At 37.1% G+C, this 26,287-nt stretch overlaps 1 protein-coding gene across 47 annotated transcripts in view; it reads right to left on the reverse strand.

The window, feature by feature from the left end:
* Positions 1-26,287, reverse strand: part of msn (serine/threonine-protein kinase msn) — a 135,359-nt gene that overhangs the window by 18,400 nt on the left and 90,672 nt on the right. For 8 of the 47 annotated variants that reach the window (XM_069306602.1, XM_069306608.1, XM_069306597.1 and 5 more), the window contains exons 10-18: positions 25,468-25,601; positions 24,531-24,766; positions 23,010-23,094; positions 22,158-22,178; positions 21,434-21,885; positions 17,621-17,658; positions 14,961-15,037; positions 5,377-5,469; positions 2,499-2,549 (exon numbers count right to left, since the gene is read on the reverse strand). In XM_069306602.1, coding sequence (XP_069162703.1) covers positions 2,499-2,549; positions 5,377-5,469; positions 14,961-15,037; positions 17,621-17,658; positions 21,434-21,885; positions 22,158-22,178; positions 23,010-23,094; positions 24,531-24,766; positions 25,468-25,601 — 1,187 coding nt within the window. Of the gene's footprint in view, positions 1-2,498; positions 2,550-5,376; positions 5,470-11,830; positions 12,599-14,960; positions 15,038-17,620; positions 17,680-21,433; positions 21,886-22,157; positions 22,179-23,009; positions 23,095-24,530; positions 24,767-25,467; positions 25,602-26,287 lie in introns of all 47 variants that reach the window. The other 39 variants (XM_045758071.2, XM_045758069.2, XM_069306584.1 and 36 more) reach the window with 16 other exon arrangements.

The raw sequence follows: 26,287 nt of genomic DNA on the forward strand, positions 1-26,287 counted from the left end.
GAAGCAAATTAAATCAAAGAAAAAGTTGAGCATTAAAAGTAAACGTTACTAAGAACACCGCTCAATTTCTAAGTGTTAACAATAATAATAAATTACGTTTGGAAGAAGATAAACGATAGAATATGCAGCAGTGGAGTAGGTGATTAATAAGGCAGAAAGTATTGCATGCTCACCATACTACTAGTTCACACAGGGTACACTTGTCAACCAGATACTGTACTTACGTGTTAGTGGCGATGAGACGTCTTCTTGGGTTAGTTACTCAGCACCACATTCAACAGTTAGTCCGCATGCAAGACAAATGGATCACATCACCATGTATCTTACACTTGGCCTTCACTTTATACATTACATGTATTAACAATATTAATCATTTTTTGCAGTATACATCATAAAAAATAATCATATATATCTAGACAGGGAGAGAAAGTGCAAATGATGTACAATATGGTACATCTTAATAGAGTTGAGCTCTAAGCACTGAGCTCAGTATTATATCAACAATACAGTACTGGGAAAATATACTTTGTTGCACATGCAATGCAAGCTTTGTGGGAGTGCAAACAGAAAGCCTTGGAATAATATATATACAGTACAATCAAATCTGATTTTCTGTGACTAGTTATGTTACTGTACCATCAAATGTTTTGTAAAGTGATATAAGCAAAGTTACAGTGAATTACAGTATTTAAGTAAAAACAATGTATATATTTTGAAATATAAAAAATTATTCTAAATATATTTTTGCAGTTAAAAAAAAAATATTTTTTTTTTGGCATAAAATTGACTCTGTATAGGATAATACTAATTCAATAGCTTCCACGAGATGCACATTAAAGTTCATGATTAAATACACAAGATAAAAATTTGAATTTAATCTTCGATATCTAATTGATAGAAATACATATTCCTGAGCAATCATTGACTGGTTAATTTCTGTGTCCATTCCACATGCTGACAACACAGGTCATGCACAGCTTCACTGCCTCATTACCCACACAACTCCCACTTAATCCTTCTCTTGTCTATGTTCCTCACTGCTACAATGCTGCAGTTTCTCCTATCCTGTACCCCTTGATGCCCCTTACTTTACCCTGTCTCCAAATATGATTACCCTTGATGCCCCTTACTTTACCCTGTCTCCAAATATGACCAAACTCTTTCCTATACCTTTCTTTTCCCATGTCGTGTTTACAATAATTGTGTAATTTCCTGTATTTGATGCATGAAACAGATGCCATCTACACAATTTTCCTGCATTTAGTGTACTCCACAGTCAATTTTGTATCTTTCCCACACACAGTTTTACTCATTCATATTATTGTGGAAAAAGGTACATTTAAAATTTGAATACCTTTGGAAGTAGAAACATCAACTAGAAAACTAAATGCATTCCTCATTTGTTGGTCTAAATACTGGTTTGATTCTTGCTCACACAAGGCATTACCAGCTTTTTGACTACATATACTACATAAATAAAAGAAGTAATAAATTGGCAGTGTAATATCCTAGTTATCAATGGTGGAACCTGGTGTCCAACAGTTGTATAAAGCACACCTGGTAACACCTGCCTCTGAATAACCCCTCTTGTCATATTGGCTCCAGTATACCATTTACATAAAGTGTACTATTTCTCTGGTTCTTTCCCTTCCATTACCTACAACTCCACTTTTCTTTTGTACTTTCAAAAATGCAAAAGTAAATTATCATCATTATGCCATATTTGAGTATTGTTAACAAATATTCAATTTAAAATTTTGCCAGAAGCAAATTCTGTTTTTCAACGTAAATTTCTCGCACGTGCACTCTCAAACTTGCTGATGCATCAATGTCCTTTAAGCAAGTACTGTATAATTAGAATGTATTTAAGATAATTTGTTATTATCTTTGTCCCATTTTCCACTATCATGGGGTGGGAGATACGAGCCAAGAAAGAAGGGAGGGAACGCTCATCTTCCGAGTGCATCATACACACTATATAGCCTCATGGAGAAACACACATCATCACACACCGACTAATTATCTATACCAACACTCCCACCACCTACACTGTATAAAACATACATATATATATATACATACTCTATATATTTAAATTACATAATTGTAACTACCTGTACAGTAATTTGATTATTGCCCTTACAAATTAAAAAATACCTTCACTGGCATTATAATAATACTATTATAATGTACAATAATTTCAGAATAATATATAAATCTTCTATCATGAGGTGACATAAAATACTTCCTCTCCCTATTATAAGGATGCTGCAATAGACGATGAACTTAACAAACATTACAGCAAATAAGAGGCCAATCTGCAAGTCTGACCTAACTTCACCATTCCTATCTATCTCCTTTCTTAACCCCTCAAAAAGAAAAGCAATCAAAAGAGCAATTTCAAGGCAAGCAATGAACCATCTTTAATCAGCAAAGCACTGCAAAGAAATTATTTCAAGCAGTTTGTATTTAAGTATTATAAAGAGGCGAGCACTGACCTCCTCGCTAGTGGACTTGTCATGGCGGGATCCATTGGGACTGTTGGATGCCTGTAAATATATGATCTCACTATTATACCTAATATGTTTTTTATATAAACATTACAGATTAGTGAGCAGTAAATACAAGGAATGACAACTGTCAAGTGTTCAACTATACAGTATGTGAAGGAGGCAAACAGGGTGATGCTGGGGGTCAATAAGAAAGACTCACCATAGAAGATAAGTGTATGGAAGGACAAAAAAAAAAAAAAAAATCATAGGATATCCATTGGGAAAGTGGAGCAAATTAAGACTGGTAGAACATGCCAGAACACGGATTTCCAAGATGATTTATAACAAAATATATAAATAAGATAAGGTACCATGAGATTACAGTAGTTTTATTTGTTTAACTTATTACATAACAATTAGATAGTGAGTAATATGTTTGAGAAACAGTCTTCCAAGAGCCACTTATTAAATACTGCATTATAGGAAGTAAGGCCATATTCTGCCAAGAACCACTTAAGGCCGAAGAAAATATAATTTTAAATGCATATAAGAACAAATTAAACCCCCAGGTATAATATATATTGTACAAGACATAATATATACAGATATATTTGGTCAATACCTGACAATAACATCACACAGCTTTTAACAATATCAACTTGCTATTCCATTAATGTACATGCCGCAGACAGACCAATTTGGAACATCCCACACCAAGTCTTGGTACAAAAGCACACGTGTCATTGGTTTCAACAAGACACTAATTTTGCCTTAGTTGACATTTTCCTACTTAAATAGCTCTACAGAAAGTTAATATCTAATAAAAATGTCTTAACCCAAAGTGATCACGTGCTACAGCTCAAATACACACAAATTCTCCACATGTACACATACACACACACACCTTCTCACTTTAACAAGTTAGGTGAGAAGGTGGTGGTGGACAAAACCGTCAGTAATTTCAAAGCGCTATATGACAAAGTGTGCTGGGAAGACGGGACACCACAAGTGTAGCTATCATCCTGTAACTACACTTAGGTAATTACACACATTTTGACCAAAGAGCCAGAGCTCAACCCCCACAAGCACAACTAGGCGAGTACACACACACACACACACACGACCACTACCTACAAAATCCTCAGGGGTATTGACAGGGTAGACAAGGATAATTTATTCAACACTGGTGGTACGCAAATAAGGGGACACAGGTGGAAACTGAGTACCCAAATGAGCTACAGGGACGTTAGAAAGAACTGTTTCAGTGTCAAGAGTAGTTAACAGATGGAATGCATTAGGCAGTGATGTGGTGGAGGCTGACTCCATACACAGTTTTAAATGTAGATATGATAAAGAGCTCAGTAGGCTCAGGAATCTTCTACCAGTTGATTGACAGTTGAAAGGCAGGACCATAGAGCCAAAGCTCAATCCCGTAAGCACAAATAGGTGAGTACACACACACACACAGTGTTCATTCATATGGAATGAACTAAAGGAGTACGTTGTGGAAGCAAACAATTCATAGCTTTAAAACTAGGTATGATAGAGAAGTAGGACAGGAGTCATTGCGTGAAGCAACCTAAGGCTAGACAGGCAGGATCCAAGAACCAACGCTCGATCCTGCAGGCACAAATAGGCGAGCACACAACATACATACACAAAAAATATATGCATACTGTACATACATAAATAGATACACACGCACGCCCGCAAAACAAATGAAGATACACATACAGTACACATACTGTACTTTTTTCTAACTTGTATATGGATCACTAGAAGAAACATTAACCATAATTCCAAGTATAATTAATTTTGTGAGTGTAAGAATGACTAAATTATTAGAGAGAAATAGGAGCACAGCAGTGTAATAAGTATGCCCATCGGCTGGCAAGAAATGAACGCCTGAAGATGGCACTGTCTGCTGAAATGTGTCAGGATCTCATCAAAATTTCACATTGTTTCTTTTCTCACTCATTTTTCATCTCATGTTACACACACACAAGGCAGCCCTTAGTTACCTTAGCAACTGCTGCTTGTTCCTCAGACTTGCGTTGCTTTGCCTAGTCTGGTGAAGTTGCTTTCCTTAAACTTCCTAACACCAGTAACCCACTCAGACACTTGATCCACTTCTCATACTAAACACATTGGTTTTGGTATTGTATCAAGATACATGAAGAATGACATAACCCACTTCAATGTACAATACATTCTGTACAAGACTGACATTAGCTAGGTTCATCAAAAGATATGAAGAAAATAAACAACAAAAATCAATCCAGATGTAGAAACCAAACGAGTGCAGTACTGAATGTGAAAGTTGAGACTAATTTGAATGGATGGTGGCAGCTACACTTTATCCTTCCACTTTTCTATCTTTCTACTATGCAAGCACTCTTACTTCCTACTCTTCTAATTCCTCCTTGATCTCAGTCTCTCCCTCTCATTCTAAACTTTCCCTTTCCCCTGACCACTCCCTCCTCCCACCTCCCTCACACCTCTCTACCTCCCTCGTACCTTATTTATCATTTCTTTTCAATTCGTTTTCCGATATGTTACATCAAGGGCCTGTCATGGATTGAATTGGATTGAGCTTGCGAGGAAGCAAGCACCAAGGAGCCACCAATAGGAGCCCTCCCAAAAATTGTAGTTGGAGTAAATAAACATGAAATTCAAGTTGTTTGTACTAAATTACTATTTTTTACTTGAGGTGATCAAATTGCCGAAGACATTCGCCAGATGAAATGCAAGAAATCTCTCTCATCCTGGCAGCTGGAAGTCTACCTGAAAATTCTGATCTGTATGCCCAACATCTTTTATATCCTATTTTTTCTATGAAGAATAAAATCAAACATTGAAATAAAAATAAAAATAATAAACCAACCTGTGGTAGGAGATCAGGAAGAACAGAAGAAGTGCGTGAACCTGGGGTGCTCGTCCCAGACGAGGGCTCTGCACCACGAGAACGGTCCTGTTGCTGGAGAGTACAGTGTAACAGTCTTAAGGTCTTCCAAATACTTTTACAATTGCTATTCCATTTATGTGGAGCAAAAAATAAGTGAGAAAAAGCTGATATTTTCTCTCCTGACATACTGTGTACTTTGTTATCTCTAAAACAGTCCTCAAAACCATTACAAAAGTAGAGTCTTGCACAAAGTATTAAAACTTCGTCAAATTGACCTCCAGAAAAAATATTATCTTGGATTCTTTTAAACTTAAACTCATTTATCAAAATGTATGTTAGCTTAACCAACATTTATCGGGGTCTTACAGCAAATCACCTTCTTGGGCTTCATAATTATTTCTGAAGTAAGAGTGTTGAGACAAAATAGGCAGACAAATACAGTATTGTAATAGGAGAAAATAATGCTTTAGTGAGAATGAAGAATATCATCATAACAGGTTGGTAATAACCCAATAAGATTGGAGGCAACACTGCGCAAGTGCACACAAGCAGTTAACATATTTCAATAGCTGTAACTTTAAGTCTCATCAAACACACGTTACTCAACACATCAGGAGTCACAGAGATATAAAAGGAATAGATACAATATGTGCAGAGAAATAATAATAATAATAATAATAAAAAAAAAAAAAAATTAAACTCAAAATGTCCCCTTCAGACTATGAAGGTATGAGGAAAACAAGGTAAAAGTAAAGCACAGTTGTTTAAAGAATTAGCAGCACTGATGGTACATAATACAAGCACAAGAAAAAAGTATACTGTACTGTACTGAATATGGTTTCAAGGTTTCCTTGAGCTAACGTATCTCCGCATAATAATAGGGTGATACAGTAAAATAATACAGAGGCAAACATGATTACTAGTATGTAGTTTACATGCAGTCGGTTTTGAGAGTTCTTCTACTTCCCAAGCTCGGCCTGGGGTCAGGCTTGTCTTGTGAAAACTTGATCTCCAGTTTTTAGAAAGCTGGAGCTTGATGCAGATTTAGAGCGACTTTATGCTTGCAGCAGCTCGCAAGCCCGTACCTTCACTATGACCCGGCTCATCTGGCACCTTCTGCACGAACTTGTCCAATTGCCTCTTTAAAACCTCCACTTATGTTCCAGAAATATTTCATATAATTGAGAGAGGTTGAAGAGCTGTGGATCTGTCATGTTAAGAGTGTTTTCTGACCGTGCCTATGACACAACTCTTATGGGTCTCTTCAAATATTTCCTACCACATCTTTCTTCTCACCAAGTTGTTATTTAGCTGGCCTTCCAGCATATGTGATATATTTATCCCATGTGACATATTTATTGTATTCTTTTCAGAGGGAATACTTGAGTGCTTTCAGACAGACCCGGTAATTTTAATGCTTTACTGTAATGAGCCCAGGGAGGGGGGGGGGGTTGGTGAAATGAACCCAGTGGGTTATAATGGTGGCAGGGGGGGATTATAATGAACTGGGGGGGGGGGGGGGTTGTAATGAACCAGGGGCATTGTAATGATCCCAGGGGGTTGCAATGAACCCAGGGAGATTGTACTGAAACAAGGAGGGGTTGGAATGAACCCATTGGCATTGGAATAAATCCAGGGAAAATTGTAATGAGCCCAGGGGTTATAATAAACCAAGTAGGGTTGTAATGAGCTCAAAAGGATTGCAATGAGGCATGCAGGTTGTAATTAGCTCGGGAGTTAAGGGGGATTGTAATGAACCTGGGGGAGGGAGGTTGTACTCAACCCAGTAGGGGTTACAATTAACCCAGTGGGGGTTGCAATTAACCCAGTGGGGGTTGCAATTAACCCAGTGGTTAATTGAGCAGTAATAACTGGGATTGTAATAAGCCCTAAGGAATTTAATGAGCCCAGATTTATAATGAACTCTGGGGTTGTAATTAGTCCATGGGGGTTTAATGAGCCAAAGGGTCATAATGAGCACAGGGGTTGTAATGAGCCCAGGGGTTGTAATGAGCCCAGGGACCATAATGAGTTTAGTGATGTGCTCAGAAGATTCACAATTAAAAAGTCCTGGGTTTGATGTCTGTGCAAAATAGAGATGTTCTGGAGAAGCATCTTTTCACCCGATGCCTCTATGCAAATGAATAGGTACATGGCATGGACTACATCCTGTGGAAGGTCAGTCACTGACTTTAGGAAGACTTGGCGGTAGATGTCTCTGTCAGTGGGTAACCATGTGGTGGTGGTGGTGGTGGTGGGTGGTGGTGGTGAAGGCATGTTGTGCTTGTAATGATCATGTGGTAGTGATAGCATATGCTGGTACAAGGTTACTTTGTGTGGTTTTAAATACAGTGTGTCTGAAGTTATGCAGGTCATATCTTTAATACCAGTTTTGGAAATGTATAGTCAAATTTGACTTTATACTGTAACAGGGTTGTATCTTGTCTTTATACCAGTGTATGCAGGATCTTTCAAATACATTTCTTGTGTTTTAAAGAAAATTATGGATTCTGTTCTTCCAATGACATTTATTGATTGTCTAGCAACTCCTGCTTCCTAGAAATATACCAAGATGAAACAACATAGGGTAAAAGTAAATGAAACATACAATATTATGTGTGGTGAACTATGGCGAGTCTTCCGGTCAAGTGCACAAATATTCAGATAACATCAAGGCGGGTTAGAAATTCTCATCGAGACTGAAGAAATTGCTAGAAACGTGGGTGGAGGTACTCAGAAGAGGATGCTGACTAATTTGAAAGTGATCTCTGATAATGTCTTGGACATGTAAGAAATCCTAGTACAGGAAGGAGGTTCAACGTCAAGAGGAGAAACTTTCACAGCAAGCATGGGCTGTTCTTCAATTTTATGAATTGCCAACAGCTTCATAATGCTAAATTTTATGGTGAGGCAGATGAGCTGAAGGCGGTTATTGAAGTGTTTAAAGCTGATCAAAAAGGTTGAAATTAGAAGCGCATGCCAAAATGAATATACATTTCCAGGCAAAAGAAACATGCACCAGACTGGCTACAAGGCTGCAAAATATAGAGTAACTATTCTTCATGGTGGGAATGTTGTACAGGATTTTAAGCATAAGCCTCTTTTGATTTACCACTCCATTCCAGAGGATTGAAAGGTCAGTTATAATCTCTTCCCAGTTTAGTGGAAAGCAAATAACACTAGCCTGGATAAGTAAATACTCCTTCAGTGACTAGTTTATCTGTACCTTTTGCAATGAGGCGAGAGGCTACTGTCATAAGAACAACCATGCTATAGTTCTTGGGTGTTTATGTCACTCACCACTACCTCACAGCTGCAAGCCATATATCACGGCATCATATCTGCCTTTATGTAGTATTATACCAGGATACAAATTTTTTCCTGTGTAGATATTTGGTTCCCAGCCTGTTGGGACTGGCCATCAGGTCAGGCAAATTTTAACTATTCAGAGAACACTGCCATGACAGATGCAATTAAATATATTATGTTTAATGTCTGGAAGGGGATTGTAGGTCTTTTTGAGTATTAGAAAATAGTGCCATGACTCCAGAAAGGTTGGGAACTACAAGTGCAGATGCTACAGTTGGACCAGATAAGCCATTACTTCCAGAAATGTTGAGTTACATCAGGCATACTATCAAGAACATCAAAAGAGCATGGTATGAAAAGAAGAGCACAACCCTGAGTGTTTGTTGGTCCAAATTTTTGAGTGTGCACAAGACATCAGTAGTTTTGATACCACAGCCTTCAAAAAGATTGAGATTGTCAGGTTTGGTCAAAGATTTGGAGGCAAAGGGTTCAACAATTAACAAGAAAAGAACATCTTGAAGATAACTGAATCCCAAGAGAAAGATCTGTCTGAGGACTTATGGTGCTAACAGAGTTAAGGGAAAAAAAAAGAGAGGAGAACAGAACTTCATAAGCACAGCAGATGTCTTTGAAGAACATGGCCAAGACACAAATCAACAAGGTGATGCAAACTGTAACAGAAATAGATTCTAAGCACAATTTGCAAATTGGGAAGGTTTTGAAAAATGCTGACCTTATAGAATACACAAACTGCACATTAACACAAGAATGTGAAAAACTATACCCAGTTATGCTCCAATAATAGTTAAAAAGACCTTGCCTACTAACATCTATGTCCCTCCATGAGTGCGTCAACACAAACGTACAGTAATGGGAGAGCTAAAGAGGATATGTTCACAGCTTGTGCCCTCTTGCCAAATGTTAAGGAAATTGAACTGTAATAAAATATAAGTAATATACAAAGTACACAATGGCCATGTAAGAACATTATATAAATATAGGCACACCCCACAAATAATTTGTTAAGGATGTAACAAGTACTGTAACATAAATGTGGTCCACGGCCTGTCACAAGACTACATTCAGGAAGGTTGTGATCAGATTGGACTGGGGTACTTTATTGGTACAGTACTGCCACTTGGTGCCAGTCAGAAAAGATGGGGGGAGGAGCAATTTAATAGTTTTCAGGAATAGGTTATCGTTTATAAGTAGCTACGATTATTGTCAAATCACAATTTGGTCTTTCCCGTCAGTTTGAATATTTTTGGACAATGTTCCCAGACAGAATAACAGCAAGGAAGCTAGTTACAAGACACTTCTTTATAGCTGTGCCAGAAACAAATTTACATGCACTGTAGGTGAACATATTACATTGTAGGCATATAGACAGTACTCAATCACTGTTTTTATCAACTGCGTGTACATCAATTGAGTTATTCCACACACACACACACACACACTGTATAAACTAAAGTGAAACAGCAAACATAAAACCATCTAACAAGAACATGAGAGCACCCATGCCTACAAGAGTCGACCAATTGTGTTGACCCCTCACTGTCCACGGACCTATTAACTCCCTACCTGGCTCCTTCCCAATGTGCACAAAACAAGAATAGATTTGTCATTTTTTTTTCCATTTTCCTTATTTTTTTTGCATGCAAACATCCTTTTAAAAGAATTTTTTTTTTTTACAATTGACAGCTGCTGTTCGAGGGTCAAATGCTACTCCTTGGTACAGTTTGAAGAGAGCTCTCAGCACACACATTATGTAGAGGAGGTCGAAAGCTGTATTTAAGATATCGTTGCATATCTTTTAACATAAATAATACTCCACAGCATAAAACTCTAACTTTCACTAAGCAAAGCATATTAGTTTGAAAAATAAAACTGACCATACAAACTTCTTCAATGTAGGCCCATTGACTTTCTCATGCCCCAGATTATTTCATTGTGTACAGATTTACTATTATTTTTTTTGTTTTAACCAGTTCAAACAACTATTTAAGAAGATATCCAAAATTCATTCTGACTGAACAATCCTAGTAATTTCTAAAATGAAATATAAGCCACATAACCTTTTTTAAAAGTACTGTACTGTAGTCCTATTCATTTTTACACACCTAAAACTTTTTATTTGCGTTGAGATTTTTAATACCATAATTAAGTAGAGTGTCACATATCAATCCACATTGATAAGATTCACACTCGACCAAATTTGCCAAAATAAAATTGCATCTTCATTCAAATCTTTGTTGTTTGAAACATTTACTGCTTAAATGAATTAAATGAGCACCAGTATGTTTAGTGCATATGTTTAGACATGTTATGACCAGGAAGGTTTGGCAGTCAACTCTACTCAACAATCTTAACAACCTTAAATATTGTCCATACAAATAATGAAGTCCATCAACATTTGAAACCAAGACATGAATTACCTTACAAATTATATTATAATATATAATATATATACTACATAATATATATATATATATATATAATATGAAATTTGATGACATTAATATCTGACTTTAGTGAATAAAATGAAGTTGAAAACTTTAAAATTTAAATACTTATTTTAAAACAGGCCAGATACATACATTTTAGAGCTTATATTATGTATATGCCTTAATTTGCAGTGAAGAAGATGCAAAACACACCATGGCTTCAGTGAAATGTCCCAGAAATGAAAAGCATGTATAGTACATTTTTTACCTAAGCCTTTTCTTATTTCAAAACATGTTTATGTACAGTTCTATTATCTTCATGCACATGAATTTCCAAAAGAGAGCAGGAGAAATTATTTATGCAATGCAAACAAATAACTACACCATGCACAATGTACTACTGCAGTAAAACAAAGATGGGTTAGTTTGTTTATTAGTTTCAAAACCACATTAACACAACTGCAATCAAGTGTTAGACATATCCCATGAGGGATATCTGCTTTCTAGATTCTCACAATTCCAGTAAGGTTGTTAGTAGCACTCAAGTTCTTAACAACTGTTGGTGTTAAAACGCTTATCTATTGTGTCACTGAGAGGCCCATGCGTGTGACCTTGCTAGATGGCAGCAGTATTTGACATGCATGATGTTGTGATGATGTGTGTCCACACCAGCTGACCTGGTGGGTTGGCCCTTGCTGTAGACTGCTCACGCTGTCACGGCCACGCACCCCCTGGGGAGTCACACGCCGCTGCTCCAACTCATTGCGCAGTTCAGCCCGACGTAGATCCACATCTGTCTTTTCTCGTCTTTGGTTCCACTCGTACCTGACTTGATCCCGACCAGTGCCTCCAACAGAGCCAACCGCATGCAGGTCTCCATCCAGAGACACCTGACGACGTAATTCTCTATGTCCACTGTCATCTGATGCTCGTTGATGTTCATCTCCTATCATAGCCATGAAATCTGTAAGAACAGGCTCACCAGCCATACTAGCCGTCACCTCTGAGCTAGCAGAAGGAAAGGATAACTCCACTTTACTGCTACGATAGACATCAGATCGACGCGCAAGTGCCACATCTGTGTGCTGCCTTCGTAACAGCCCTAATCTTGAGTCGGATTCATTTCTGCGGTGAGCTCGTTGACTTAAATCACCATCGCTTGATTGATGTATTAGCTGATGTGAATTTCGGTGAGCTGGTTTGGGGTCCTGAATTGGCCTACTGTCATGGCCATTGGCAAGGTCTCTACCCGATCTTCGTTCGTGATTACTGTCACTCCTGGATGAACTTGGCTTTACCTTATCTTTATTGTTAGGACCAGTACTGCATCCACCACGATTTTCTACACTGTTTTGTGTCTGTTGATAATCATAGTTACTGTTGACATTGTTATCTATGTTCTCCACTTGTGCTGGCTGCACTTGTTGCTCTGCATCAGACTGATGCTGAAATTTGAAGTTGTTGCAGCACTTACACACACAAGGAATAGCAATTAAAAAAGAAGCATGCAAGAAATATCTTCCACCTTAAATAAAGCAATCCCATCACCTTGCCAAGATGACTCTAGAACAGTTACTAAGCTAGCACACACAAGAACACTATGCTAAATTATAGTTATAAAATTTTGATGTGTTCTTATATTTAATATAAAAAACCTTTAACAATGCCAATCAAAAAGAGCAATAAATAAATGCTGCAGGTTATGACCAATCACCCAAAGAAAAAGTGAGCCCTATCATTACTCTGGTTGCTACTCTTAGGGAGTTGAGAGGCATTGGTTGAATAACTGTATAAGAAAAGCAGCTTTTATATTCAGAAATTTAACACCCACTCATTCACCTTCACAAAGCTTCTTGGAATAGCAGCAAAATCACACTCCACTGAGTCATCCACAGCATACTTCTACATTTACATCAAACTAGCCATTCATTACACTACGAACACTTACATTTCATTTGCAAAGTACTAATGAATAGAAAACAATTTTACAATTGAACAATGAGAGAATGTTTGGAGTATAATGGCAGGAGTGAACTCATCTCTGACCTCCCCCCACACACTTTACTGATGCACCCACGACAACCTTTAAAGTGTCACAACCACAAGTTCTACTGTGCTCATGTGGCATTTGGTGTTCGGAACATATGGTTGTAATACTTTTAAGCGTGTCGTGCAAGTTTCATTAATGCACATGTTGGGGTGGTGAGAAGCACAATTTCAGTCCATCCTTATTGTTCCAAAATGTTCTCATTTATGTATGATGCTATTGCAATTTTGCTTAGAATTAAACAATTTCTGAATATGTCTCGTAACTTGGTGAAACACTAGTGTAATAAATGATATCTAAGATTTTATTATTTCTTAGCAACTTATATTTTTCCTAGAAAAATTCAATAAAATTCTAAAAAAAATTCAAAGTTTCACCATGTTATCTTGAGGTTATCTTGAGATGATTTCTGGGCTTTAGTGTCCCCGCGGCCCGGTCCTCGACCAGGCCTCCTCCCCCAGGAAGCAGCCCGTGACAGCTGACTAACACCCAGGTACCTATTTTACTGCTAGGTAACAGGGGCATAGGGTGAAAGAAACTCTGCCCATTGTTTCTCGCCGGCGCCCGGGATCGAACCCGGGACCACAGGATCACAAGTCCAGTGTGCTGTCCGCTTGGCCGACCGGCTCCCTACGTCCAACTTAAAATATTTTGCTCAAGATATTAATTGCTCCAATTTTTTAATACCATAATATAGGATCACAATCATCCCAGGGCATGTAGAAGCCCTTTATGCACATTATGCATCTTTTCTCTAGACAAACCATACTGCATAATCTATACACTCATGCTTGAACAAACTTCACACTGCCATTGTCTGATAAATTTATCTCAAACTGTGTTCTTATGCTCCTGTCCAATCTTACAGTTATTTTAAGTCTACTGCTAATCCAAGGATTGAATGCAATACTTTCACTTTCTTCCATTCTACAGTCATTTTAAATAAACTTCCACATTCTGTTTTCCCCGATGCCTCTGATCACCAATTATTGATGAATTGTCATTACAGTTTTAGTTTTAAATCCTTGATACAGTATTTATTTTATTTTTTTTACTTCTGAGGCAATGCTTCCATTTCAATGAGCAATTCTAACCAAACAAACTTACAATTACCTGTTAACAGCATCTGTCCACAGACTTACAGCAGCAACTCTCACCATCAGATTGTAAGTGGCAACAATTTCTTTCTAAGCAAAATGTTCAATTACGTACTACTGAATTAAAGTCAATTTTAAATCGCTGCCAATGGATCCTTACCCCTAAAGGTGTAATGATGGTTAGCATTTGAAGTGCTTCAATGAATATTCCACACTAACAGTAAGGACTGGCATACCTGAGAAGAATTAAAAGCTTGTTTGACTTTACCTTTGGTTGACAACTACTCAAGATAATGTTGTGATGCCCCACAACATTATATTACTTATTTACCGAAACTTTTAAATTGTCTTTAAATCGCCAGTGTCCGCAACATCTGTTGTTTGTGCTTTGTCCAGGTCATCATTTATTCTAAGAAACCTTGCTCATGCCTCTATGTCTAAACTTTCACATCACTTATATGACTAAGAGATATGTTAAACTGCAGTTATATAATACTGATACAAAACATAAAACAAAGTTCTATGCCACCTTAAACCCATCCTGTGAAATAATTTTATAAACTTAAATATACATAAAGTTCATGGGCATCAGACAGGAAACCCAGCATTTATGAGAAGATTTTTAGAAGTAGCCTTTAATTAAAACAAATACAAGAAACTTACTCTGCGCATAATTAATGTGCGATCACCAGATTCATCGTCATCGGGGGTTGGAGGAAGTGGCCGGTTCGGAGGTGGTCCTAAAAAATTAAATAAGTTTTCATAAACATTTCTTCACAAAAAATTTTTTGATTGTCTGAGAAGAGAAAAAAATTCTTAAAATTTTAATTGTAACTGCATAGTTTTCTTGGCACAATATTTGGTAAATTGTTCTTAACCAGTGAAAGAGGCATAAAAATAAGAATAAGGGAAATCTGAAGAAATGAGAATGTAAAGAAGCACAACCACTGTCTTGGTTCTTTAGCACTTTTGACTCACTCCAAGCTCTCACACATGCTGCACCACACTCAGCCTCTCTACCATCAAAACAACTTCACTTGCTCAAATGTTACCACTTGGCATTACCATATTTCACTTTGTTTATTATTTTAACTAACTTTGCAATCATTCTCCCTCTTATCAGCTGAAGGGTCGAACTCCCTGGAGAACCTGTTGGGCAATGAGCAGCACAGTCAGCACTCAACTAAATGGTCTCTGGGTTCAATTAAAAAGTAAACACACACTTTTGGATTTCCTTAAACCAGGTTTACCTAGCAGTAAATAGGTATTGTATCTGTTTCAATGGCATTTAATATAATAATGTTTGTATTTGAACCGAGACTACGATACGGAGCTCTAGTTACAGTTAACATGCCTGGGTCACACACCAGGTTTGCACCGCTGCCTTCTTATGAAGATCTCATCTATTACAAAAAATTCATTAACACAATCTGGACTAAAAGAACAATTAAGTTCTATTCCTGAACGTGTGTGCCAATACCCTTTCCAGTAATCTCCACAAGATAGGCATGGGAGGGGTACAATAAATTGATTACCTTTTCTCAACAAGATGCCACATTTTCTGGATAAGAGGTTGGATTTACATGTCATGCCTGTAGAATAATTTTACTCGTCTCAGTACAAATATAAATGTTATTTAAGACACAAGGAAAGGCTTCTGATGGACAGCTCATTTAGACTTAAAAGTCTACATCTGCATCAAAGCTGCAGAGCTGGCTTCCTTATTCCTCTTGTCTTACAAATATTTGTTTAATTTCTGTGGAGAAATGGCAACTGTTTTAGTTTTCATAAGCACTCGAGTGACAGTGTCCTAGCAGCTGCAACATGGATGCCACCTTTTCCACAGCATCTCGTTACAGCAGATCTGATGGCCTGAGCTTCTTATGTTATGTTCAGATAGCTTTCTAAGCTGGGTGGCTTTGGTAGAATGTTTAGCTTCTCTTCTGTTTCAGACTACTTGGTCTATGTTAATCCTTCAATCCATTTTCTCTCTTAAAATGGAGTTAATCCTCTCCATTTTCAGCTTTACTGTTCCCTGATGAGGTGGTTCAGAAGCAGCAGTCAGCTGATGTATCTGTGATGGCCACAATTATTTCCTGATTAGAATCATATGAGATTCTCTCTCTCTTCCCTCCCTTCAAGATATTTTTGCCAGGTCCAAGGAAACTAGAGACTTTGTTAAGCGTAGTAAGCCCAATGTGTACCTTAGATTCATCATTTTCATAAATTTGTTTCTAGCAAAGGTTTTTTTCTTGGTCATGTTATGGTACGACACATGGGCGTGGGATTTCTCAGACCAATTGGGTGTTCACCAAGTGCTACCTTGGTGAACATTCAATTGGTGTTCTGCTAGCACAATACTCCGTATTATGGTTTCGTGATGGAATATTCGGCATCGGGCCGCGAAAGTGTTAACATGAGCAATAATGGTGAACCGAGAGAAATATTAACATGGCTGGAGAGCGAGGTTGGCAGACATGCTTGATCTTTGTACTGGCACTATTTCTGGCATTAATGAAGCCAAGGAAGTGAAATCTGGTGGCCAAGATTAACAAAAATAATTTTAACTTCCATGAGTTTAATCAAGCAATTTACCAGAATTGTAATTTGTGAGGACAATGCAGGCAAAATTATGACATTACAAGTAAGGACATGAAAGTAATGCAGCCTGTAAACACTAAAAGATTGTTTGACTGAAGTATGAATTATATTCTTGCAATCATTCACTATAGGCTTGATGTATCTACATAAATATCTAGATAAATTTAAAATCTGTGGCTGAAATTGGCTGATATTATACGTGGCTGAAATTATACATCCAACCCACAAATGTGAAAATAAAAGAACTGGGATGTTTCAGTCTGTCCTGGACCATTATCAAGTTATGTCATTACTTCTAAAATTTTCAAAGACTGAATTTCAAAGAATTTTGCCCGTTTTGGTTAAATAGTGCCAAATGTTTAGAAGGTTTTGCATAGAAAATGAAAAGACATATCTGCACATATTTAGACACACATGTTAAGGAACTACTTCAACACTAACACAATATTACTAATTTTGGTAGAGTGGAAAGACATCTGCTAAAAAAGGATGTTCAAGCATTATAGGAATAATGGGTAAACTTACAGTGAATTTCAGTGAAACTTGAAATTTGAAACTTTCAGAAAATGTAGGTGAAAAGTTTTTTTTATATATAAAAAGTTCATATAAAAGTTTTTACTTTTATATGAACCAAAATTTATACAAAAATCTTTGAAAAGCTTTTAAACTAATTCTAGAATCCATGTCCACATTAAAATCTGGAAAGTTTGCCAATAACTCACCTTGCAACGCAGTGTGTGGAAGGGCACCCTCTGGAGGCCTGAAAGTGGAATAGTCGAACCTGTTTAGCAGGGGAAGAGTGGAAGATCGGCCCGTTAGTGCGTTAGTGGGTTATTGGCATCCACACCAAACACCAGAGGGCATGCAAAACTACGGCTACTTAATGCAGTACTAAATTAATTTGTTAACATTTCCAATTCAAATTAATTCAAACAAAATAATGTAAACACAAGTTTCTGAATTAATATGATGCATAAACCAAATCCGGTGAAGTTGGCATCACAAAAGCCAAAAGCCAAATAGGTTACAAACATAAGTGTTGCCAGTTTTAGTGTGAAGAAGTGTTAGTCATAAAATACGAAGCTTGTTCTACAATAAATAATTGATCCTACACAACGAGTAAAATTCATCAAAGATGTAGATGAAAAATGCCTTTATAGCTCATTATTCCAATAACCTTAAGAAATAAGGAGAGCTTTCTAGACTTGCTACTTTCATAAAATACTTTAAATACGTTTTATACCTTATACTTATATTCTTTATAGGGACCCGGTAGTACAGTTGGGTTCGTTCTTGTCTCACAATCTAAAGCTCTGGGTTCAAATCCCAGACAGGACAGATATGGCTGGGCGCATTTCCTATCACCTAATGCCCCTGTCCACCTACCAGTAAATAGGTACACAGGAGTTAGTCAGCTTCTTGTGGGGTTGCATCCTGGGAAGGGTCAGTAATTTGTCCCTGGGAGAAGGGGGGGGGGGGGGGGGACACCTTGATATAAGCCTAGCATGTACTGTATGTATAAGTTGGCTGCTTTCCTGGGATTCCTTGTAATCAGGAAACAAATTATTGAGAGAATGTATTATTCCAAGCAGCAACATGGTTAAGTTTAGAGTACATGCTTTAACCAATCATCAGCCACATCACCGGCAGGTAAATCAAAACAATTCTCATGAACAGGAGATTACAATGATCTTCTTGGAGATCTTGGCAGCACATGAGTACACCTTCACATTCAAATTATATATTTAATTATTTATCTTATTCCCAGAGTAGCCTTCTCTTATTTCTAGAGTAACCCTTTCATATTCACAGAGCCACTTTTTGTCTTATAAGTGGAAGCAACCTCCCCCCCCCTCATATTCCTGGAGCAATTTTCTCTTATTCCTAGAGCTACCTCCTCCTATTTCCTGACCAGCTTTTTCTTATGCAAAGTGCACCTTTCTCTTATTCTAAAAGCAACTTCCTATTCAAAGAGCATCTTTTTTTGTATTATTCCCAGAACATATTTTATTCTCAATATTTTTCTCTGCACCTGAATTCTTGAAAAAAAAAGTGCAGAAAGTCATGCAAAATCAAAGGTATTAGTATACAGTACTTAGGAATGCTACTGAAGAGTTAATCAAGCATGTGAGTAAAGATTTAGAATTAATGCATAATAAAGTAAGATGCAATTTAAAGTGAATGTCTGTGTACTTGAACATGATTTGAGGACACTAAAATCTCAAGCCCAATTTAAACAAATAATCCCCTTTTACAGTTACTAATATGGGTTAAAGCCCTTGACAGGGTATATTACAACCCCTGGCCTTAACTATGCTTAACAATGAATTACTTACAAGAGCCGGGTATAAGACGACTTTCAAAAGTCAAAATGTAAAGACACCGTGAACATGCAGGTGCTTGACCCATGTGCTCCAAGTTGTTGCCACGACTACTCAACCAAACTAGGCATTTGGACAATGTGCTTTGGCCATGTGCAACCTATTGCCATACACAAACCATTGTAGTATTTAATCATGTACAAGAGAGAAAACTTCAACAAATCTTAAAAGCTCATCTATATTTTAAATGAATTATACAAAACCACAGTTTGTATAAATACTCAGGCATTGAAAGCAGTCATACGACTTAAACTTTTTAAAATTCTCTATCAAACAAACAATGAACTGACATCAGCCCCATAACTGCCCTCAGCTGTGAAAGTCTTTACTTTGTACCTATCAGCTGGTGAACTATAGCATATCCTTGCCAACCCACCTGACTATCAACCAGCTGACATCAACCATCTGGTCTGCTCAACGACACCGCGCGATCCACTCAGCCCAAAGAACTAGCATAAGTTGGTACTTTCTTAACCATTTAAATAAATGTTGTGGAGGAAAACTAATCTTGGTTCAAATTTAATGAATATAAAAACCATGAACCTCTCACACACTTCCCACACACTGGTTCTTATATTAACCTTTAACAAAATACATGCCACTACTTTGACTTTTTTTTTTGTGAGGGCACCACCAGCATTTTCATTGTCATAAGGACTAATTTAATTCAAATAATTTTATCAAGCCATAAGTCTAATTTAAAAACCATACAATACTATGAATCAGTGAAAGCCTAAGCATTTAGTTTTTTGTTTTAATTATAGCAAACAAACTGTGCAACTACTTTTCCCATACAATAACAAATTAAATATGAACTAATAATAGCTAATCAAGAGAGAGATCCCCAACCAAGGTTCTGCTTCTCCCATTCAAGTCCATGCACATGTAGGGCAAGTCAACATTTGCCCTGAGTAGTGAGGATCTTTTTAATTCCACTAGCTCATACGGAGGCAAGTGAAATGCTAGAGAATATTTGAAGTCGGTAAATGACCTCTGGAAAGCCCATTTATCAACACCCCAACTCAACTCCAATACTCCAATTCAGCATTAAAGAGACTGCCAATGAGTTCTTTGCTGAGGACTAGTTTTAACTAAGCCCACCTTACACTTAACTGGACTAGAATCCCAAAAAGCAAAATGAGAATTCTGGACAATGGGAAAAACAGAGAAGCCTTCTCAGAAAGGAACATTTGATCTAAACACTAAGCCTTATTTTCTAGCTGTTCCACTCAAGTTACTTCTTTAGGCAAGCTGACCCCAGAAGAAAGAAATGCAAGGGAGTTGACCCACATCCCTGGAAATCCAAACATCTAGTCCCTAAGCTTTCATGAGAGATGATCATTAAGAAGAGTCAGACAAGCACCACATACACCGATTATTTAGATGAGAAATCTTAAGGAGGTATTCCAACATAAATATGTAGTTCTAACTCCGTAACTCCCAGGTCCTAATGTCAGCAAAGAATAAAATGAAGACACCGGGTGTTAAACTTCCTCGGATCATGAAAATATGGGTAAGACCATCACAGACTAAGCTTAAACACACTTCAGAGCAACTGTAAAAAACTTGCCTTAGTACAAGGCATCCAAAACTGCACATGCAGAATCTTTAAATTTTCATACTGATTTGCCATTACTAACAACACAACAGATTATAAACTAGGGATGTAGGGACTCTGCCCTAGACTACAGTCCAAACAAGAAACCTGAACATAAGGCAGGATCTCTGCATAATGATCTAAACCTATTTACACAAGACAAAAAAGGGCAATGCAGCCCCTGAAAAAGTAAGTATCACAAAATAATATCATGACCTTTGGAACTGCAATGAATCAAATTGTCACACAAGATGATCTGGAGAGGGAGTGTAGCATGACATGCATGCCTCGCCCTAATGCCACATTCTTGGACAAAATACCAAGAAATTGCAAAAAGAGGACTTGCTTTCAGTCTAGTTGCTGATGAAGACAGCAGCTGAAGTCGAAAGCACTTCAACTTGATTCCATATCCAATATGTTTACTCTGCACATTACTGTGCAGAGTCAAGAGCAAATTAACTCTAATAATAATTAAGCAAGAACTGTAAGGTATCAATCTGGGGCTATTTTATGAGATGATAAATTCACAGGTGACTAAAACTTGCCAGAGAACTTACAGTGGCTTCGGTGGATCAGATGCTAAGAGGGTTCCATCGTTTCTCATACGACCTTCATCATCTTCATCACTGGAATCTTCTTCTATGACAGCAGGCGGTGCAGGAGATTCGTGTTTACTTCCTCCGCCATTTTGACGACTCTTATCTTGCTCTCGTCGCTCCCGTTCCCTTTCTCGTTCCCGTTCACGTTCCCTTTCCCTCTCTCGTTCCCGCTCGCGTTCTCTATCCCGTTCTCTATCTCGTTCTCTATCGCGTTCTCGTTCTCTCTCACGTTCCCTCTCACGGTCTCTTTCTGCCCTTTCACGTTCCCGGTCTCTTTCAGCTCGTTCCGCTCTTTCTCGTTCAGTTCTTTCTGCACGTTCTCTTTCACTTCTCTCTCTTTCTCGATCTCTGTCTCTGTCATTAGCAACAGATCCGAGCTCATTCAGGTGTTGAGCAAGCACGTCCAAGTCCTGCAGTCCAATTAAAAATTTATTATATATATCATTTCTGTAAGATAAGCAATATCAGCAAAAGCAGTATTCAAAAATGTTGTCAACCTAAGCTAAAATATTGTATATTGTAAAATATTGTTTCATGCCACAGCTTAATATTATGGTTAAAATTAATACTCCTTAACCCCTTATTAGACTATAGTGCAGATAAATAAAGATAAATTTTTGTAAGTAAAGACTGAAGGTAATGGGCAGAGGGATGCAAAGTGTGTGCTGGCGTTATCACTAACCTCCAACCTTCGAGGGTGAGGCTGCCCACAACAAAAGACACCAAGCATTATGAAACATAAGAAAAAACAATCCAGTTAGTAGCTTTTCATGCAAAAATGAACCAAACATAAAATGTGAGCATAAGGTATTAAATACATTCAAAAGCCATGCCCCAAGTTGGCAAAACTAATATCCACCTTTAACATATTAAAAAAAAACAAATTGCAATGACTTATAAAGCACACATGAACAATATAAAAATAACATCTATAAATGATGAATGTCAACAATGCTACTAGTAATCCCTTCCTCTACAAAAAGTGGGACTACACTTAAAAGTTGTATATTATAGCTAACAAGAGTTTGGATAAAGTGTGGCATAAAGCCCCCACAGGCATGCGTATAGGGGAAGATTGGTGGGCCACTTACAAACAGTACAGAGATATCATACTGTGGACAAACATGGGCACCTCATCAAAAACTGTACATCATTCACCCCACACATAATATCCTAATTTTCATTTCACATTTAGAAATGTACTGAAAAAGTGCTTAACCAATTTAGAGTTTTTATGTTTAATATTTTTATATAGGCTAATAAATTTGTCAACATTTAATATTTAATTTATATCTTGATAATACTGTGCCATTCAAATAAAAAGATTCATACCAATTGTTACTATCTTGCCTAATACTAATACTTATTTTGCAACTAGTAAATATTAGTGAACAGCTCTACAAAGCATAGTAATTGCATTCTAAAAACCAGATTTTCCCATTAGTTAATCTATTTCCAATACATTTATTAGTAAGAAAAACTGGGCAGATTAAACAAATGTGAAGGTAATAATTACAACATAAAAGCCTCATACCTCTGGTTTTCTAGCCTGTACTTGGGAAGACTGCGGTTGCTTTACCATGGGAGAATTACGCTGCTCCCTCTGATCTCTATGCTCCCTGCACATTGTAAAAAGAGTATTATAAGTGAATTATGAAGAACAAAAATTATGGTAAAAGCACCATGATTACAGCATATGGACTTATCAACTAACTGTTTGCAATTAACTGAAATCTAAAATACAATTGTTATAAGTACCACCTCTGGCTGGAAGAAGGGGACCCATAGCCTCGGAGGAAACCACACACAACGCATTAGAGGGAATGTTTAGGTCCCCTCCATTCATAACACTTTTAAAATACTCTACAACTACAATAATAATAATAATTCCTGCTTTCTAAATAATTTACTTGCATTGTGCATCCCTCCGTCATCATTCACTGTGTATTTTCTGCTTAATTTATCTTTTCACGTCGTCTTTTACTCTAGCCACACAAGTGCTTTCTTGCCTCTTGTTCATTTCATAGCCAGAAATTCCGATAATTTTTTTTAATTATTCTTGCCAACTTCTTCATTTCGCTAACAGTTCCTTTCATTCTTCCATTTCATTCTACTATGTGCAACTGAACAAAATTCAGTCTCTTAGATCATAATCAGTTGTCTCTCGGTTAACTTCTCAATATATATTCTTATACCTGCGATTGCACCTCCTTGTGAGGTGCAATCATCTTAAATCTTATCTTGCACAACATCAACAGATGATCACACTGCTCTTGTATCACACACACATACTCAACCATACTTCTTTCTCAACCACATAGTTAAATCATTTGTTTAATTTCATCATTTACCTTGCACCACATATATTTATGCTTATCCTTATGTTAAAATTAGTATTAATAATACACAACTCTCCTCCATTACATAAATCTTTCAATTTACAGTCATTATAATTTATTCCTGGGGACACTAACCACTCGTTATGTTATTAACATCATTATTCCCAATTTACTATTCAGGTCACTCTTTACAAATATTCCATAGCTTCTATGTGCCTACCTCATTCCCCCAAGCAATAATGCAATCAGTCTTTTCACTTTTATTGCCACTTTTAATCTATCACACTTGAATTTCAGACACAAACATCATGAACTATAACAAGAGAAGTTATGCATAGAGCGATACCTTTCATTATTCATAAGCAGGCATACTCTGTTCTTCCTTCTCTCATTTCCTTTCAATCCTGCTCTTTATAAGATCTACTTCATTCTAATCCTCATTATAATTTCATTTTTTCCTGATGCATAAATTTATCATAGAGAAATTTTCCTTAAACAAATTTTGCCCCTTCCCACTTCAGTTACTTGAAAAACATTAGAGTGCATTTCATATTAAATCTACTACTTGTATCTGTATCAGTAGCTACAACCAGAATGACCAACTTCATAACTTTCAATAACAATTATGTAATTTTATCTGATCTAGTTTTTAAGTTGTCCAATATCTTTGATCATATATACATGTCCTTAAATTACAACTCTTGACAATCTCTGACCTGTGTTCTCGATGGTCGCGATGCTCACGGTGGTCCCTAGGATGATGCTGAGGTGGTGTGGCTGGCTTGTGTGGTGCAGGTTGGTGATGCTCTCGTGCTTGTGGTGGTGGAGGAAGAGGTCGTTGAGGAGGAGGCTGCTCCTGGCCAAGCAATCGTAATGGAAGAGCTGGTCGTGCTGGAGGACCAGGTTCTGGGATTTCTTCTTTATCTTTTTTCCCACCATTACGTTGGTGTTCCTGATGATTACGTTTAGATTTTAATATTGAGCCGAATAATGGTGTGTATTTAAATTTATTATCTGTATTTCCTCTCCAATGTGCGATAAGACAAATCAAGAGTAGAACATTTTTCATATTATTTGGAAGTTAAGGATGCACAAAATAAGACTAAATCCCTTTTACTTCACAGCTGGAGCCAGTCATCTTCAATCATTACCCTGAGCAAGATGGTTTTTTAAGTCAGCACCACACTGCCAATTGTTCTCACATCTATCAAACATGTTTCCTTCACATACAATCAACAATCAATCAATCTTCTAGCTGTACCTAAATGACTTTCTTTCAACAGTTCATTAACTGTGTCTTCAAATCTTTAATATGGTCTGCTTCATGTCTTGTAAGTACTACAATGACATATTTCTACCATTCTCTCTTCCAACATTTATTCCACAACATTATTTCTCTCTCTCCAGTGATTTCCATGTGAACACATGTATAATACAATCACAACCCACACCTCCATACACAAGCAAATCTAATACAGTTTCAAATGTAGATATGATTAAAGCACAAAAGACATGGATACTTGTATACCAGGTAACTGAAACAGAGGCAGGACCCAAGAGGTGAAGCACAAGTCCTACAAGTACAATTAGGCAAGAACACACTCACTCATACTCACACACACATACACATGCAGAAAGTAAAAAAGTACATACCTGAATTTGCATAAAATTCCGTCTAAGTGTATCACCTGCTGGTGCCTGGATAATAGAAGAGGGTTCTCCAGCTTGCGTTGTTTCCTCCTCTTCATTGTCTGACCCACTGTAACTGAAGGTTTCTTGTCTGTCCGCTTTAAAATGACACAAAGTATTTACTTTCAAAGGTTTAAACTCATAATTATATATTATTTTACAGGAAAAATGACTAAAATGAAGTACAGTAATGGTATGAGACAGATGAAGAGCGGAATACTGTATACAATATAACAACTTAATTATTTTGGCATAGAAGAAGTTATTAAAAAAAGGTAATGCTGCCCACTCAACAATGCTTAACCTTATACATTGAAAAACATCAGAAAGTTCAATGTAATCCACTTGAGACGATTCATCAATGACTGAATATCATAGGTTCCAGGAAAAAGAATGGCTAGCAATCTATTCCACAAGACAGCTGTGGAAAGGACATATAGGATGACAAGGCATTATATTTTTGAATTACCAAAAAGAGTAAGACTAAGAAGGACCTTTAATAGACATAGTGTTTTAATAGCCACAGTAAGAATAACATTCTTCATTTGACACAGTAAGAATAAGAAGATGCTTTAACACTAATGTTCCGACCCATCAGTGCATTCTCGACTGTAAACGTTCCCTGCATTTCAAGGGTCCCAGCTAGGGATACAGTATCTAAAATGTTTAAACTCTCTTAATGTATTCGCAATTAGTTTGTGGGTTATTCTTACAAATTTGGTGTCAAAATGTTTGCAAATAAATTTGCTAGAGTATAGATGCAAAAGATAATGTGATTTGATAA

This window comes from Procambarus clarkii, chromosome 58 (genome assembly GCF_040958095.1).
Source record: "Procambarus clarkii isolate CNS0578487 chromosome 58, FALCON_Pclarkii_2.0, whole genome shotgun sequence".
Taxonomy (NCBI): domain Eukaryota; kingdom Metazoa; phylum Arthropoda; class Malacostraca; order Decapoda; family Cambaridae; genus Procambarus; species Procambarus clarkii.